Source organism: Venturia canescens, chromosome 11 (assembly GCF_019457755.1).
Source record: "Venturia canescens isolate UGA chromosome 11, ASM1945775v1, whole genome shotgun sequence".
Taxonomy (NCBI): Eukaryota; Metazoa; Arthropoda; class Insecta; order Hymenoptera; family Ichneumonidae; genus Venturia; species Venturia canescens.
Genome location: NC_057431.1, coordinates 9,222,483 through 9,241,581, shown reverse-complemented (window position 1 = coordinate 9,241,581; position 19,099 = coordinate 9,222,483). Strand labels below are relative to the sequence as shown.

General features: G+C 37.1%; 2 protein-coding genes and 1 long non-coding RNA gene across 6 annotated transcripts; 2 read left to right on the top strand and 1 right to left on the bottom strand.

The window, feature by feature from the left end:
• Window positions 1-1,194: 1,194 nt before the first annotated feature.
• Window positions 1,195-8,081, top strand: LOC122417877 (ubiquitin-protein ligase E3C). 3 transcript variants are annotated; one of them, XM_043431750.1, is made up of 5 exons: window positions 1,195-1,342; window positions 3,209-3,779; window positions 4,012-4,553; window positions 4,815-6,862; window positions 7,202-8,081. In XM_043431750.1, exons 2-5 carry the CDS (start codon window positions 3,364-3,366, stop codon window positions 7,367-7,369), a joined length of 3,174 nt encoding a protein of 1,057 aa, XP_043287685.1. In that variant the 5' UTR covers window positions 1,195-1,342; window positions 3,209-3,363; the 3' UTR covers window positions 7,370-8,081. The 3 variants fall into 3 exon arrangements, with proteins under 3 accessions (XP_043287685.1, XP_043287686.1, XP_043287684.1); XM_043431751.1 differs by lacking the exon at window positions 1,195-1,342 and adding an exon at window positions 1,378-1,832; XM_043431749.1 differs by lacking the exon at window positions 1,195-1,342 and adding an exon at window positions 1,378-2,314.
• Window positions 8,082-8,195: 114 nt separating this feature from the next.
• On the top strand, window positions 8,196-14,304 carry muskelin (muskelin 1). Of its 2 annotated transcripts, none has more exons than XM_043431752.1 (11): window positions 8,196-8,826; window positions 8,938-9,007; window positions 9,459-9,601; window positions 9,697-9,901; window positions 10,211-10,403; window positions 10,642-10,877; window positions 11,159-11,439; window positions 11,826-12,000; window positions 12,185-12,388; window positions 12,477-12,911; window positions 13,030-14,304. In XM_043431752.1, the coding sequence occupies exons 1-11, from the start codon at window positions 8,738-8,740 to the stop codon at window positions 13,243-13,245; spliced, it is 2,247 nt and encodes a 748-aa protein (XP_043287687.1). In that variant the 5' UTR covers window positions 8,196-8,737; the 3' UTR covers window positions 13,246-14,304. The 2 variants fall into 2 exon arrangements, with proteins under 2 accessions (XP_043287687.1, XP_043287689.1); XM_043431754.1 differs by having other exon boundaries at window positions 12,994-13,114.
• LOC122417879 (uncharacterized) lies at window positions 11,853-14,714 on the bottom strand. The gene is made up of 2 exons (XR_006262391.1): window positions 14,435-14,714; window positions 11,853-12,029 (listed from the first exon to the last, which is right to left on the bottom strand). It is a non-coding gene; the product is annotated as an uncharacterized lncRNA (long non-coding RNA).
• Between the last annotated feature and the right edge of the window lie 4,385 nt (window positions 14,715-19,099).

The following is a 19,099-nucleotide window of genomic DNA, read 5'->3' as shown; positions in this document are numbered from 1 at the left end:
AAAATCATATCGTAACGCTTATAACTCTGAAACGGTTTGAGATACAGGGCTACCGTTTTGCACAGATGTTAATCTATACAAGCTCTTCATTCTCTGATAATTTTGTCAGAATTTGTAAAAAAATTACGAATCTAACGACGTTTTGAAATTTTCATAAAAAGGGTGTCGACGCTCTAGCTTTCAAAAATTTTAAGATTTATTAATAATTTTTTTTTTTTTTTTTTATAAATGGACTATCATAATAGGAAGGTTGGTATTGAATTTGGGGAATATCGGTTGAGCGGTTTTAATTTTATGACATTTTGAATTTTACGAATTTTTGGAAATTTTGTAAGATATTGTGTATAAGTCTGTACTTTCTCTATACTTTCCAGCAAAGTTATCGGAATTTTTAATTTCAACGTAAATAGAAAAACGATGAAAATTGAAAGTTGCAAACTGTTTTTTCTGATCGCTCGTCATTCAGTTGTTTTTTATGGATTTAAACAAAGAGATAAATTAAATTTTGTAAAAGAAGGTAGAGAAAATACATTAATTTCTTGTATACAAAAAAAAATGCTGCAAATAAAAATTTGTAAATTGCTTCCTCAGGATGCTCAAGATGCACGATGCTCAAAGTTTTCCCTGTGAGGAAGCCAAAATGAAAAATATAGCAGCTCGTAGAGTAAGCTTTGAGCATCGTGCATCTTGACCATCTTGAGGAAACAGTTTGCAAATTTCAATTTTTTAATTTTAGAATCGAATATATCTACTTTAATTCTCATCTTAAAAATTGATATTCTTTCTGGTAGTTCAATAGAACGCCGTTGGCAATCAGCTGAGTATTCGGAACTCCTCAGCCTGATACGTGCATGAATCCTAAAACAGTGTGCTACATGTTGTTGCATCTGCTCGCACAAAGGATCGTAGGAAGTGTGAAAGAAGCGATACAGCATTCCCAGAATGACAAATATCTCGTCGTTTCTCAAATGAAAAATGCTTCAATAAATTTTGCCAAATATTTTTAATTTTTTATTCATTTTTCACTAATTATTTGACTCGTCATTAGATGACGAAACGCAAAGATCCCGATATTTTCCACCGCTACACACTGCGTAGCAATCTCCTTTACCAACGTAACCTTTCTTCCTTCCTTACCTACTAACTCGTCGACCGTCGACATTCTGCTACACGCGAATTCCTACGCAAAGCTTGCACAAGCTTGTCTCGCTCAGACGCTCTTGGCAAGCATAGATAAAATCTGTGACGCCATCTATCTTTTTATCTTTGCATCCGATAATAATCATGCGTGTTTTTTGATGTAACAAAAATGTGAAAAAAAGTCATCACATCACATTGCAAGGTAATTTTTCTTCTGTTATCATATAATGCAACAACTATTAGAGAATAGGTATTAGCATTTTTGTTATAATTTTTAACTTCGTCAGTTCACTTCTTGACTGCACAAATTTTTGTTATGGGATTTTTAAAAAATATCGTAATTCGTGCATCGTGCTGATGTAAACGAGACTTTGGGTAAACGTCATGGACGAGAGTCAAGAGCTGTGAAAATCGTAGTGTTCCAACATAAAGTGTGTTCCGATAAAAACGCTTTTTTTTTACGATTATAAAAAACAAACAAGATTGTAAACATTAATAAAATCCCCAAAAAAAATTCAAAACAAAGTTATACGTCGGTCAAGTTACCTCGAGTGTGTCATTTAAGAGAGAAACGTCACATAACCTTTCAGTAATACGTCGCGAAGCGATCGTGGAATATTTTTTTTACAATTTTTGTGTTGCGAAAACAGTGAAATTAATTCGTGACAGATAAAAATGAAGAATCTTAAAACGTGAGTGTGTAAACCGGGGAGTTTTGAATAGTGAATAACCTTGGCTTTTGAAGAAACGACAACAAAGAGCGACGATTTTTTCTTATTCTCAAATATAAAGAAGTGGATAATGAGAAAAAACAATAAAAAGGGATAAGATGAGCAGTCGAAATTTGGACTCGGTTAAAAAATCGTAACGAAACACGATTCGTGGCGTTTTTTTGTTTTTCATTTCTTCTCTATTTAAACATACGCGTGGCTATAGAAAATAGTATAAATTTATCGAGAAGAAAGTAAAATTTCTGCAGTTCTGAAATTTCTTACGATTTGCAGTTATTTTTGAATAATTTCCCTTCAATTTGACAAGAAGCGAACGACATATGAAAACGTCAATTTTCGGGGGTGGGGAAAAAATCAATCGTAATCAATTTTCGATTCAATTTGAGTACTAATGAATGAAACTTGTTGAATGTGTCAACGACGATGATGCTGCACTATTTATAGTGAGTGATCTACTTTCAAATTATTCTTTATTGAACTGGCCAAAAAAATCACATTTTCATTAATCAATTATTATTCCATATTCCGACGAAACACAACCTTCATTGAAGATTTACTAAACTGGAAATTATTTGACAGATGTCTTAGAAAAATGACAATAGTAAATTTAAGCATAAAATTTAACCTCAAAAATATTGTTTTTTTTTCTTTTTTTTTTTTATTAATTAACAATAAGAACAATGCATTTGCCGAGATGAGTATGGATATCTTATTATATCTAGGAAATTATTTGAAGTATTTGGTTGACACTACTTGTTTATTGTGCTGATCAAAATTTAACTTACAAAATTCGAAACTGGTACTGACAGTGAATAACATAATGAAATCCAAAAACTTTTTGAAGTTCTTGATGATTCCTAATGAGTATTCAATAATTATAACAAGGATTATCGTTGTTTTCGTTGAAAATGTAACAGTTAACCTAAAAAGTCAAAATATAACCTCATGACAGGAAATTAAAATCGGAAAGACGATAGTCACTCAAGAGAATTGACGTTTGCCTTGAACTGATCATTTTTCTCAGATAAACGTATTGAAGTGAGACTATGATATTCCTCGTTCTATTATCTTTCCTCAGAAAAGTTAAATTTTCTCATAGTGTATAAAATAAATTTCTTCTACGTAATTGGTGTATGTTTTAACTTCTTTTATTTTGTTCTGAAAGTATTCAATTATTCAAAACCTTTCAGTTGTTAACATCTGTTACTTTTTTACATGTAAACCTCAATATATTCAAATTCGATGCTTCATTACCAATCAAAACCTTGATCACTCATAACTATCATTTTCCATCGGTGCAAGCTTTAACATTGATAATTTCCAATTTCATTCTGCAGCATGTCAAAAACTTCAGTGCAGCTATCACAGAAGCAGTCAAATGGGAAATGAGGAGAAAAGCAGCATGTAAATTGTATTATATGCATAAAAGAGAGGGAAAAAAGGAAAGCTGAAAAAGAAACGGAGGAAAGCAAAGAAGTGAAACGCCATCGAGATGTACAGCTTTGAAGGAGATTATCGGCGGAAGCCACAGCAGAATCTGGCAGGAGCGAGTCGCAGGGATGAAAAAGCAGTTCTGTTGCAACATGCAAAATTAGAACGCATGAAAAGAGAGCAACAGCGTCGTCAGCACAACGCGGCTGTGAAAATTCAAGCACACGCTCGCAGTTATGTGGAACGAAAAAAAGTGCGAAAACATTACCGAAAAGAATTTGATGAAGCTCAAATTGCAGTGGGAGACAAACGTCTTAGTCTTGAAGATTTGAATCCTTTCTTTCGTACTCTCTTGTTTTTTTATGAAAGCAACATCGACGCCAATCGCCTTGTCTGGCTGCTTCAACATGTTCTCAAATATCAGAAAGAAATTAAAATTCAAACCCGACAATCCACCATCTGGCTATGGAGATTGCGGTAACTTTTTTATTTCTAAGAATAACATTGTGACTTTCAAAAATACACTTATGGGTTTTTAGGAATGATAAAACTCCAAATTTTGTTTTTTTTTTGTAAATCATGAAAATACATACTATAAGAACTGAAAGAAGTTCCTTTAACCTCGAGTCCCACCGTATAAAAAAAAATTTACAAAAAAATGTATCGACTCCTAATATTCATGAATAAATTGACTATTTTTGGTTTTCAGATGGATTTTGCGTGTCTCAATGAAATATACAGAAGATGCAATCAATTCTGATAAAGCTCAATATCTGGCAGTTCCTTTGCGAGTGATCGAAGTTTTCACCGGTCAAAACGAGACTGAAATAGCTCTTGGTGACAAAACTGTGGAATATTTGAAAGACGTTTTCTACGATCTCGTACAAAATGGTTATTTTGAATTGGTGAAAAAGCTATTGGACACCAAAGTGCCACCGATGCTGGAGGAGACTCCGACACCCCCGACTGCGATGTCAAAATGTCTATTCGAAATGCTCGATCGTCCTCTCAGTCTCGTCAAACGTTTGGAAAACTCTAGCGATGATTTTACTCTTCTCATACTTCGCCAATTTAGCCTGAGCATTTTGGCTCCCAAAATGACCGAACCCATCAAAATGTTTGTCATTCCTGCATTCGCCAATCTGAAGAACTTCCCTTATGCTCAATTGATCGCTTGCATCAATCGACTGGACATCGAACCCACTGCGAGCCTTCTCTACGCTGTACTCTCACTCGAGCCTGAAGATTTTTGTAAGTTCTTTCGATGAAACTAGTCAGGAACATTGTCTGACTTTTTTGGTCTTTTCAAACTTTATTTGAACCTTTTGAAATTTTCTTCCAAGTTCTCTTCGTTTGGTTGAACTTTCTGAATTATTTTCAGACTTTTGAGAGCAATCACAGAATTTGTCCAAAGTTGTCCCCTAAAAAGAGTTCTAGAATCTGGGCACCAAGCTAATTTTGAATTTCCCATGTTTTATCTTGAACTATTAATAATTTTCTGGCATTTTTCAGGTTCAGGAAAGTCGGAGGATCAATTATCGAGTTATCTGCGAGTTCTGGCGAGTCTGAGCGTCCGAACATGTCGACAAGTTCGTGAGAGATCGAGTCTTGAGGACGAAGAATCGAGCGAGGAAGAAAACGAGGTCGAAATGGTGGACGAGTCAGATTGGGAAGTGATGAGGCGCTGCATAGAGTTGGTGAACGAGGAAAGTCGAGTGCAAGGAATATTGGCGGGATTGGATCGTTCGGGTGAGGGCGGAGCGTCGCTGGAGCCGTTGTGTCAACTGTGTCACAATTTATTGATGACGAATAAATTGGCAGTGCACAAATACAAGTTGCTCTACATGCTGGCGTTCAAGCCAACGTTTTTGCGAAATTTATGGAACTCTCTGTTGACTTTGCGTCAAACATCGTTGTTCGGTGGAAGCTCGACGCCTTTGCTCCAGTTGGTAGCGTGCGGGGGGCCCTTGACGGAGGAAGATTCCCGGAAGATAGTTTCGCTGCTCGCAGTGTTTTGCTCGCTCTTCAGTCTCCTGATCGCGACGCTTCACGACAGTGAATTTTTCGTTGACGGTAAAGAAGATCGAGTGATTTACAACGAGGAGGAAGACCAGCTGGCAATGCCGTTCGCGACTTCGGCCCTGGTGCCGCTTTCCGGGCATCTAAAGGGCGTTTGTTTGGGCCTGGTGGAACGAGCTTTTCCGGAAAGCGGTCCGATCGTCCCGGACGATTATAGATCCGCGGTTCTCGGGGCTGGAGAACCGAGAGACTCTCCGGGTAGAAGAAAGCTGACGAACAGCGCCCTGGGCTGGAGCCACCTGTTCAAGGTGACCGTGGGCCTGCTCCGGCAGCTCCACACGAGAGACTTACGTCGGCAATTCTGCCCCGAAGGCCACTGGATCGCCACGAACGTCACGATCCCCATGGACAAACCTCAAGACTTCATGTTTCCTCGTAGAAGATTACGAGGCTACGTTCCTTTCCAAGGTCTCCGAGCTTTTACTCAGGAAATTCGAACCTTGACGCTCCTCCGGGAGATTCCCTTCGTCGTGCCTTTCAACGATCGCGTTCTCGTTCTCCAGTCGCTCATTTACCGGGACAAACTCGAGCAGCAAGGAGAACTCTCGCATTTTATGCAAGGACCTTCGATACAAATCGCCGTGAGACGAAGGTACCTTTACGAAGACGCATTCGAGAATCTCTCTATGGAAAACGAGCCCGAGCTGAGGCTCAAAATGAGAGTCCAGCTCGTAAACGCCGCTGGACTCGAAGAAGCTGGCGTCGACGGCGGTGGCTTGCTCCGAGAGTTCCTCTCCGAGCTACTCAAAACGAGCTTCGATCCGAACCGCGGATTTTTCAGGCTCACCAAAGACAACATGCTCTACCCCAACCCCACGGTCCATCTCCTGGTCGACGATTTTCCTACGCACTATTATTTCATTGGGAGAATTCTTGGGAAAGCTCTCTACGAGAATTTGCTCGTTGAATTACCTTTCGCTGAGTTTTTCCTGTCGAAAATCGTTGGACGACAATCCGACGTCGATGTCCACCACCTGGCGAGCCTCGATCCAGTCATGTATCGAAACCTTCTTTACCTCAAAAGCTACAAAGGTGACGTCGCTGATTTGGGACTCGACTTCACTGTTCTCAGCGACGAGCTCGGCGAAAGACGTGTCGACGAGCTCAAACCTTACGGATCTAATATTCCTGTCAACAATCACAATCGCATTGAATATATTCACCTCATGGCCGATTACAAACTCAATAAACAGATCAGGGCTCAATGCTACGCTTTCAAACAAGGCATTGGCAACGTCGTACCTCTTGAATGGCTGCAAATGTTCAATAACAAAGAACTCCAGGTTCTCATATCGGGTGCACAAATTCCTGTCGATGTCGAAGACCTCAAACTACACACTAATTACACCGGTGGATACGCACCCGAACATCCGACTATTGTGAACTTCTGGAAAGTTGTTAACGAATTTAGCGACCTCCAGAAAGGACAGCTACTTAAATTCGTCACTAGCTGCAGTCGACCGCCACTCTTGGGTTTTAAGGTAACGGTTTCCAGGATTTTTTGATGCTCGTCTTTTAGTGGGCTCTCACAAATGTTTTGTTAGATTTGTTTCATTTTGAAGTTTCGGTCGTCGATGATTATTCGAAAATTGATTTTTTCGACTAATTTCAATGTTATTTTAAAAAAATTATTTTACAAATTGCCCCGAAAGATGATGAATTTTTCTTTTTTATTTCATTCCAAAAAAAGTGTTGTTGATCAAGGAATTCATTTGGAAAAAATCGATTTCATTATGCAGCAACAGTAACTTTTCAGCACACAAGAAAATATTGGAGAAGCAATTCTCGTTCTGAGGATAACAAGTTTTTTTCTCCCCCAGGAACTCGACCCCCCATTTTGCATACAACACGCGGGAACGATCGACCGTTTGCCGACGTCAAGTACGTGTATGAACCTTCTAAAATTGCCCGAATTTCCGGACGAGGTAACACTGCGAGAGAAATTATTGTACGCGATCCAAGCTGGAGCAGGTTTCGAATTGAGTTAAGCCGAATAAAGGAAGTTCGATGTAGAAGAGAGAAGAGCACAATTTCCTGATGATCGCAGGAAAAAATGATCATCGAACAATCGCAGTGTTTCGAACTCTTATCCGGTGGCAATTGGTACAAAATCCGACAAAAGGGGCGCTGCTCTTGTGCAGTCATGACAAAAATGGCCGTCCTTAAAAAAACTCTAAAATTTGGAGGTTAGAATTGAATTTTTGCAAAGCAACAATCACAATCTTTATTATGATTAATAATATTACATTGTTATTAGAGATTTTCAATCGTGTCAATGTTTGATCAGGCAATCGCATTAGTTGAGTTTCTTTAGAGTTTCTTTCGCTGCTTGATTTATCGAAGCGATAAAAACCTCATGCGACGGCCATTCTGTATGACTCTGAATCACAAAATGCGCACGATTTTCCGAACAAAAGAAACAAAAAAAAACTATCCGTAGTCGATACTTTTTTGGTTTAGTTTAGCCAACAGAAACTTGTGTCAGATGTAACTGTACATTGTGTATATTTTAATGTTTGATAAGCAACATTGATACGTAAAATCAAATGTTTTTTTCTTATTTTTACTTTTTTTCTCTTCAATTCTTCCTCTTTGTCGCATGTTCGCGTTTGCACGGACCAACGACAATCCAATTTACATGTAAATATTTATATGAACGTCGAATCGGTGTTAGTAATAATAATAAATCAATTGATCCGATATCTGTGGTGAAATTCAAAAAATACATTTTTAACATATTCAGTCTGGTGCGCAATTATCTCTGGAAGATTATCCCCCCAAATCGACGTTACGCATTGAAAATAATAACCGCTTAATTTTAATGGAAATAACTGTCGAAACGAATTTCGAATTCATAATTTTCAACTGTAACAGAGTCACGGCCGTCACGGCGCAAACGTGACACCAATTGTTATGGCTAAAGTCCCGTCCCGAGAATCCGCTGGCAAGGCGGGGAGGAGAATTAGAACGACGGTGTTTTTAACCTCTTACAACCGCGGACGGAAAATTTTTTTGCAAAACAACGACATACGAGAGATAGATAAAAGTTTGATAAGAAAGAGAAAAAATTATTCTTCTGGTCCGTTTGTAAATTAAATTATAGCCGGTAAAATCGCAATAAGAAAGTACATCTTGAGTTCCGTCAATTTTACATCTGTGCTACGAGAATTTTTATTCCAATTCAACGTATTCGCGTTATCATCCGACAGACCATTGGTTTTCGATTGTTGCAAGTAACCTCCAAATAAAAAAAAAAAAAAAATTATAAAAAATCCAAAAAAAGAAAGGTACTTTTGGGAGAAGAAAATCAAAGTAAAGAGAAAAAAAATAGGTTATGGTTATGTCAATTGCGTAATATGGCGTCGTCCGATAGTGGTGAAATTAACAAAACTTTGGAATACCGAATTTACAAGTGCTCCAGTTATTCGTCGACTTATGTTCCCGAGTAAGTTCTTTTTTTGGTTGCTCCATCTTCATTCTTTTCTCTTTTACGATCTCTTACCAATTTTTTTAGCTTATTTTTCCTTATGATCACTGTTATTATTTATATTTTCAGAAATATTCTCACAGACAAACCTCTGGATCAGACCTCTAGATGGTCCTCCGACAATGATAAACAGCCGCAGGTACCTTTTTCTTTTCATTTGCAAATTTAGTGTTTCTTCATACTGGAACATGTTATTGCGTAGCTTAATCTATCAACTCGACTTTTACTTTCCTCATATATCAACAAAGAGAATAAAATCAATCAACGTCATAAATTAATATGTCAAATTATGAAGTAATTGAACTTGTTAAAGTGACAGAGCTTACTCATTCGTTCAATTGAAAACAGAGAAAAAAAAGCAAGGACGATAAGGAATTATTTTTTCAGCTTTGTTTTTCTTTGCGATAATTGTGACTCTTGTGTTCCCTGCTCCACTAAAATTCATCCTCAAGATTTTTGTTTGTTTTTTTTTTTTTTTTTTTCAATTAACGTCATCGGTATTAAGAATTTCCAAACGCATTGTCAATATTTTCGCATATTTTCTCTATTCCAATTCTATTTGATTAATGGATTTCTTGTTGTTCTCGAAGTTCCTGGTGCTCAAACTGCAAAGTCCGGCGATCGTCAAAACCATTACATTTGGTAAATTTGAAAAGACACACGTTTGTAATATCAAAAAATTCAGAGTCTACGGGGGGATGAAACCCGAGAATATGATGACTCTTCTAGAAAGGTTATTTGAACAAAAATTTTCTTAGGAAAGAATAGTTATCGCAAACCAAGTCGATACTTTTGTTTCCTACAATCCTTGATTTTTTTTTTTTGCAGTGGTCTAAAGAATGATTCAGTGCCAGAGACTTTTGACATGAAACATGTTATTGGCAGGGATGGCAATTATTTCCCTGTCAGATACATAAGTATTTTGCCTCTGCAATCTTGGGGACCGAGCTTCAATTTTTCCATTTGGCATGTTCGACTGACCGGCGTTGATGACCCTAAAATTGTTAATTCTAGTATAGAATGGGTGGACTCCGTAAGAACAATTATTCCATTAGATATATTCTAAAATATGCATTTCAAAATATGACTGAACAATCAATTTGCTCAAACGAACGAGTTCATTTCGTTGGAATGAAATGATTAAAAACTTGATTGTACTGAAAGAATGATTGCATGTTGAGTTTGTTACGAAGAATTTTTAAATCTTATTCATTGGTGAAGAAAAATATGTCGGATCTATTTGAAAAAAAGTTATTATTGAACATTTGGATCGAATAATTTGAAGATTTCATTTTCATCATTTATTTCTGCCTCATTTTTGATACGATTTTTATTGTTTCAGTACCTTCAGAGAGAAGTAATAAGACTGTGCATGAAACACTTTCGTCGTTTCGAACAAGCCGAAGTTGTAGATACTTTAGAAAGAGTTACAGGTGTTAGTCTCGAAGACAGTCGGCTAACGACTCTCTACGATCTTCTCGTGCGCAAAGGAGATTATCCGCAAGTTGAAAACTTCATTACTAATGCCATTTCCAGTAAGTTTCATGATTCAAAAAAAATCTGTGAAATCTCGATCATTTATCACGAATTTGTGGAAGAAATAATAGATTCAAACTGTTTTTTTAATCAACAATATGTTTTGCACAACAAAATTCGAATTGTTTTTCATCTGTAAAAAAACTTCAATACGTTTTTGAACAATTCAATTTTGACGATTTCATTATCATGTAAATATTGACTTCTTGGAAGTGAATCTTCATTTAATATCCACAGTGGGAATGTTGGACGAATACATAAATTCTCAGTCGTATAGAGCTGTATGGACAAAAGTATCTTGCGAAGATCCAAAGCCAGGAATGAGAGGAGGTCACCAAATGGTTTTGGATCCAGCTGCCGAGGTTCTTTATCTTTTTGGTGGTTGGGACGGAAATCAAGATCTTGCTGATCTCTGGGCGTACAATATAAGCACAGAAAAATGGACTCTCATTTGCAAGGATACGGAAGAGGCAGTAAGTACGTCAATGACGTACGTTTCATCAAATTTGTTTCAGAATCGTTCAAATTTTTTGAATTTAACACTAAAAAGCATTTGGAAACTACAATAAAACGAAAGTTTCAACATATTTCTCACGAATTAAAGTCCCTTACTCTAATCACTTCGATTTCCAATCATTTTTTCAAAATTCTGAAAGCTTCCAATTATTCTTCAAAATAAATTGAATTCAAAATTTTTCCCTAACGAATGAAATTTCCCATCCGCGATAAATTAAATTTTCAATCATTTTTTCAGGGTGGACCGAGTGCTCGCTCCTGTCACAAAATGTGTCTCGACCCTGAGAGACGGCAATTATTCACCCTCGGGCGTTACCTTGACATGCAACTCAGATCTTCCGAAAACTTGAAAAGTGATTTTTACATTTACGATATCGAGTCGAACAAGTGGACACTAATTTCCGAGGACACGGGAGCTGATGGAGGGCCGAAATTGATTTTCGACCATCAAATGTGCATGGATGTTGAAAAGCGTACGATTTATGTCGTTGGTGGACGTGTGCACATGCCATCTACAGGGTAAGGATCGAAAATGAAAAAAAAAAAACAGTTTTTTTATCCTCCAAATGCTCAATGTCAAAAAACTTTAAAAGAATGTTCATATTTCGGAAATTTATTCAATTTCATTCGACACTAAAATTGTCGATAATTATTGTAAATTAAATAGCAATAATTGAACTGTTTATCGGATAATTGAGAAACTAATAATGAAATTTTATTGCAAAATTCATTGAAATTGTTTCGTTTTCGACAAATGCCAATATTTAGAACATCCATCAACTTTTGTTCAGTGTGAAAATTGCCAAGAATCATTCGTTGTGAAAGAATGAAAAAAAAAAAAAAATAAGAAATAGATCGCTCATTTTTGAATAATTCGTTCAGTTTTGGAATTAATCGTTTTATAGACCCGAAGATCAAGGAATCACGACAAATTTAACCGAGCCAGTTTATTCAGGACTTTATTCATATCACGTGCCAACTGGTACATGGAACATTTTGGTGTCTGACGTTGCGAGGCCAAACCCCTCGAATGTCCCTGTCATAAGATCACGAGTCGGGCATTCCATGCTTTTCCATCCGGTGAGAGAAAAAGCGCATATTCATATCAACTGTGGATAAAAAATTAAAGATGCAGATGAAATTTTGAATTGGATTGTCGCAGGATCAAACATGCCGCGATGGAAATGAATTTTCCAGTTGATTTTTATTCAAGTAGCACACGAAAGAATTTGAGGTTTTTTGAGAATAACGATGTTTTCTTTAGGATTCTAGAAAACTGTACATTTTCGGCGGCCAACGGAGCAAGGAATACCTCAACGATTTTTTCACCTACGAGGTCGATACCAAACAATTGGAAAATATAAGCCTCACGGATTTTGGGAACAGAGACGCGAGTCATGTGCCCGCTGCCGGATACACTCAACGGGCGACCATCGATCCTGCTCTTGGAGAAATCTACGTTTTGTCGGTTGGTAAAATAGCAAAGAGAGAATCGCCATTTTCGTCATAATAATAAATGACGCAATTTTCATTGAGCTTTTGTCCTTTTTCTGCAGGGGCTCAGTAAAGACAAAGACAAGCGTGACGACACTGTACAAAATTCATTTTGGGTGTACAACATCCGAGGGAATCGATGGTCCTGCATTTACAGGAACGAAAACGTGGGCGAAAAATATTGGAGCAAAATGCAAGATTACGAGCCGTGCCCGCGTTTCGCTCATCAGCTGGTCTACGATTACGTGAAAAAAGTTCACTATTTGTTCGGTGGGAATCCAGGTCGTTCCTGCTTACCGAAATTGCGGCTCGACGATTTTTGGCAACTCCGGCTCTGCCGACCATCCCGCGAACAGATATTACGGAAATGCAAATTAATCATTCGAAAATACAAGTTCGAAGAGCTCGCCATGAGGGACAGCATCGAGGCTCTCGAGTATCTTCAAAACGAAGTTTCCGATATCATCGATCACGATGACGAGGAGCAAACCAAAGAGGTTTTCTTTATTTATTGAATAACCGATTTTACGAAATATCCAAATTTTCGTATTCACTAATTTCGTTATTTGTTACATTTAGAGTTGATCAAAATCGTGGTTTTTTTTTCCAACACAGTTTCAACTACTGGCGTCCGTCATATTCCGGGAACAGGAGGTAGCCCGAAACAACGATTTGTCGTCGTCTTCGAGCACCGACGATTCCGAAACGTTTGAAAAAAACGCAAGAAAGCTTCACGTCCGTCGAACCGAATTGTATGATAAATTGACGGAATTTTTTCCCGAATCGCTCACACAGCCTCGAGACAATTTAATTGATTTATTGCCGTTATGATGAACAAGTGAAACCGGTGAGATTTTTTATGAGCCATTTTCTCGCTTCTCTGCCTTTATTTTCAAAGAAATATAAACTTCGAGTAGAAAATAAAATGAAAAAGACAGAAAAAAAAACACTATAAATATTTGACAATTCAACAATCCAAAATCAACTATTATCGCAATATTTGCTTCAATCATTTACACTAAATCGTTTGTCGTACTTGAAGAAGAAACTGAAAAATTTGAATTCGAGTCAAAAAACTTCTCATTTCTTTTCGCTGAGCTACTCGATTTTTTTTTTTTTTTTTTTTTTTTATTTTGTAAAGACGAATAATTATTGGAATACATTTATATTTTGGACTTATCATTCAAGAAATAATTTTTTTTTTAAATAGTGTACTATAGTTAAGAAAGAATTGTTTTTTTTTTTCGTTTTTAAAAATTTTTTTATTGTGCTCTTAGGAGAAGAACTAGTCGACATAAAAAATAGCTAATATTAAACGCTCGGGCCGAAGAAAAAAAAATAAACGGAAATGATAAATATGAAGAAAAAAACGAACAAAATAGCAAATAAATAAATTGATGGGAAAAAAAATCTCAATTCGTGTATCTATATGTATTTATATGTGTAATATGTGTATATGAGAATGAAAAGACGACGGAAACACATGTTTTCTACCTCCATTGATATTTATCGTCTAATCAAAGAAAAAAACATGAAATTTTGTGGTTTGTAATCTTTCGAATAGAAATCAGCTCGAGGCTTCTTTTGTAAAACTTGTACTTATTTTCGATGTCTCATCGTTGATGAAGTAGTCCTGAACTCGTTGACTTTGTTATCATCCGTGTTTGACACTTTGAGAATTTGGGACTCTTGCCTCGAAAGTTACGCTGCATCGTTTTTTTGTAATATGAAATTATGGTTTTGTTGTAAGCGCAAACATGATGTAATACCTTTTTGTTCTTGAATTAATCTAATTATTATTTCTCGTTGTATAAAAATTGTTCTCGTTTTATATCATTGTAACTATTCCAACTGGAAACAGCAATTAAAGTTGAATGGAATGTTACGGTCCGTGGTGCTCGATCGATTTTCAAAAATCCCTTTCATCGTACTTTTTTGTTGTTGTCATGTCTATTTCTTTTCTTTTTCAGTGAATAAAGTCAACTTAAATTCTATGAAATAAAAATTTGTTTCCCTTTACCTGAGAATTATTAGCTCACTGCGATGAAGCTGATACTGAAATACTGGGAAAATGGTCTGGGGGAAGATGAGGCTCGTTCGATTCGTTCCGATTTATTTTTGCCGCAATATTTTTCTCGTGAAGTAAAATTACGGTTTCGAATGAACGATTTCTGGGTAAAGTTGTCACGACACTGCTCGAAATCTTCACAAAAAGCCTTTGCGAATCTCATGAGGCAAAAAAAACAGTTACCGAATTTTCGGGATTCGGATTTCTGGGAATGGCGCAGCATATTACCCACCGTGCATATTCCTCATTGAAATTTTGCATTGGCATCACTGGGCTTGAACACGAAGATTCATAGAGAGGCATGATACTAATAGAAAATATTTTTCTGTTTTATCATTCGTTATAGGGACCGTGCGTGAGCTATAGAGAGCAGCACTACAGTCGATGAGCGCGCTCTCTCGTGTCTGAATATGCAATTTTTCTGATGATATTTTGACTGTATATCATTGAAAATAATTAATTTTTCGGAAAAATATAATGATTAAAGTAATCAAATACGGTTTTTGTCCGATCAACAATGATCGCATTCAAAATCAAAATGACGTAAAAGGAAAAAAACTGTTTGAATCGAATGACGTTTTAAATGTCGTCGAAACAGAAAGTTTAGTGGATGAGTTGACAGTGTTTAATCTTTTGATTCACTTGGTCTGTTTCTCACTTTTTCATGGAGAATGGACTGTGCCCTCTGGGAAATAATAAAATTTTACTGATACTTCAACGTCTCGGCGTCGAAATTGTGCATTAGAGAACTCTCTCGAATGTAACAATATTTTCTCGATCGAGACATGATAAAAAATAATAATTTTATTTTGTTAAATAATGCGAAAAGTAATAATTCCCATATGCGCCTGCTTCAAATTTCATCTAAAAAGTTATGAAATTGGCCGCATAGTGACACTGTAGACGCTGCGCACGGTCCCTATTAGTGCGAATATGTAGTATACAGATAGAGCGTCGGGTTGTATTTTTTGGAGTCAGCAGCGCTGATCACTCGCTAATTCAAATATTGAAGTGCTGCATGAGCACTCGAAGAAAAAAGATACGACGACAGAGATTCTCAACTTTGTTGACGGTCGAGTAAAGACACATTTACATCTTTATTACCAGAAACATTTCAACGAAAATTTGCACAACAACCACCATATATCAACTCTGCAAAACATATTCTATTCGTAAATCTATAAATCGCAACGACTGTATAATGAAAATAAATAATATGAAAATATTATATCTAACGGTTCATTATTTGAAAAAACTACTTCCATGAAATATCCAAACGTCATCCTGACGTTCACGTGTTTTGATCATTCAATCGGCAGAATGTCTACATTTGTAACATGAAAATCATTTTTCATATTTCGCGCACTCGTATTTAAAAAAAGAATCGTTGGTGCAGTTACTCACGGTTACAGGAACGGGCCTCGATCTTCTTCCTACCTTTCTCTCCCGCGATCCTTGCGATCTCCGTTTTCCTTGACGATCCTCTCCCTCTCCGTCTTCCTCCACACGATCCTTTCGCTTTCCCTCTGCCTCTACGATTCTCTTATCCTGCTCCATGGTTCTGATCATAAAGAACTTTCCACATATTTTCAGCACACTTTTCTTCCAATGTTTTTTCGTCCTCCCATATTTGGAATTTATCATTTCACCTTTAACTTTTGTTATCACTTCACCGCATCGCATAAAATCGTAATCGCGATTCATTATCACAAAGTTATATCTCCGCTGGTCTTTTTTTCGAGAACGAACTTGGCTTTTTATTCACCAAAAATTTAACTTTATACTGACGCGAGAGAAAAAATTCGTTATTTAATTGTACGACCGATTGAATACGAAAATTAACATAAACGAAAAAAATATCCCCATTTTCAGGGAGGGCTCTTCTTTACCTACTCTTCCCTAGGTTTTTTCCCCAGAAAACCGTTTTTGCGCAAATGGATAAGCCAATAGGGACCGTGCGCAGCGTCTACAGTGTCACTATGCGGCCAATTTCATAACTTTTTAGATGAAATTTGAAACAGGCGCATATGGGAATTATTACTTTTCGCATTATTTAACAAAATAAAATTATTATTTTTTATCACGTCTCGATCGAGAAAATATTGTTGCATTCGAGAGAGTGCTCTAATGCACAATTTCGACGCCGAGACGTTGAATTATCAGTAAAATTTTATTATTTCCCAGAGGGCACAGTCCATTCTCCATGGAAAAGTGAGAAACGAACCAAGTGGATCAAAAGGTTAAACACTGTCAACTCATCCACTAAACTTTCTGTTTCGACGACATTTAAAACGTCATTCGATTCAAACAGTTTTTTTCCTTTTACGTCATTTTGATTTTGAATGCGATCATTGTTGATCGGACAAAAACCGTATTTGATTACTTTAATCATTATTTTTTTCCGAAAAATTAATTATTTTCAATGATATACAGTCAAAATATCATCAGAAAAATTGCATATTCAGACACGAGAGAGCGCGCTCATCGACTGTAGTGCTGCTCTCTATAGCTCACGCACGGTCCCTATATGTCGTCGAGTAACAGAAACAATTGTAGTGACAAAACCTGTACCACCGTTTCATAGAGAATCGAGTGTGCCCGCGTGCGTGCACGCGTGGTCGGTTGCTCGCGTCCTATTGTTAGCATTTGACTAGTAAAAACTATTCGTAATGCTGTACATAGCTGCGGTTATACGCGTTGCGTGCATTGCTTAGCGTGCAGCGTTGGCAACTCCGACTTATCTGCATGGAATCTTGCCTGCGCGACTTCAAGTGATACAGAAACTGTATCGAGCTCGGAACTGTGTCAAACTATCCGCTATGGAGTAGATTTACTGACTGTCCGTCTTCGCTTGCCGACAACCCCATGGCTTTAGGACCGTGCGTTAGGTGCTTTGCTTTGCGTTGCGTTGCTCGGGGTATGCTTGCATCTTAACTCGCTTGCGGACACGCGCGCGTGCGAGCATACACAAGACTCTCGAAGCTATGTTACAGGCGTCACTAAACTCTTTCCGTTACTGGCCCTTGCCTCGATACTATTTTTCACGAATTACCAAAATTTAATAAATACTCATTCATGTGCAAATTTTGTAATAGTAATAACATCGAGTGCGAGGACTTCCCTATCGGCTTATCTATAGTTGCGTCAAAAAAAGGAATCTCAGAAATTAAAGAAAAATAATGTATATTGACGAGGAGCGAATCATTATTTTTTATTAAATTTCAACTTTAATATTCGTTACGTTGTGTTTTCGTGTCTTTTATCGATTCGCACGATCTTAAGTTCTTTTATTTTGTAATTTAGATGACCGATCAGTTGCTTCAGCGAGATTGAATTTACTGTTAAAATTATGAAATAACCGTTAAAGCTACAATAATTGATTAAATTATGACCGCTACCAATTTTTATTGGTTTCTATTTTATTTGTTTATCGATTGATTGAAAAAAATTAAATCGTAAAAAAGATTATTTTAGTCATTCAGGATAAAGTAGGATTCCACGTGTCGTATTTCGTGCCCCGTTTTCTCAATGCACTGGAATGTACAATTCGTAGCGATAACGGCACGCTCACGTTACGCGCCAGTCCTCACCCTACGCCCGCCGGGCGGTGAGTGAAGCGAAAAGCGAAACGTGTTGTGCCTCTCTCCCGGACGGAGCTCCCCCCTCCTGTGCGCGCCGAGCGGGCCGAGCGACGTGAGTGAAGCGAATCATGTTGTGCCTACGCCTCTCGCCTCTCCCCTGCCTCGAGCTCCGCCCGTCACCCCTCTCTCCCGCTGGCTGACCGAACGCCTCTATCCCCACTCTGCTCTGCTACTACGCTATAGCGAATAGCCCAAACACGACCAAGCGTAAACGCGTGAAAACGTAAACACGTGAAGAACGAAAACAAACTGAACGAATTATCCAAAATCCATTCGTAAATATTCACCGATTAATTGCCATAATTATCAATACACTAAATTGTATGTACCGAACCGTTGAATAAATTATGATCATCCATTAAAATTATACATTATTTGTGGCGCTCTAATATTTATATATTAAGGTATTTTTATCAAATTTTAATTAATATTTTTTTATTTGCGACATGGCCATTAGGAATTTGCGTCGTGCAAATTCCCCATCGCCATGTCTATATTATTTTGACGATTGTTTTTCCATTGATTTCTATATATTTTTTTGTCGATTGGGAATTTGGACGGCGCAAATTCCCCATAGTTCATCTTTTGTTGTTCACAGAGAGATTAATAACAACTTTTATCGTTTTGAATCTCGGCGTACACATTCGTTGAACAAAGAGACGCGTTATCATAGTTAAACGCAAAATTCGTGCTTCGCTAGACAAAAATTCCGATAGATATACATATAATGTTATATTATATATACGGATGTATATATGTTCAAAAATGTTTCTTGGTAAACAAAAGTGAATGTTAAATAAATATATTCGATTCATCAAGTCACATGTGTATATACAAACTGTTAGTGCATGACTGATGTACATATATGTGAATTTTTTATTATTCCCGTAATAAAAATCCAACGTGATTTTCTTTAATCGTACTAATTCATATTCAAGTGCTCATGCAGCACTTCAATATTTGAATTAGCGAGTGA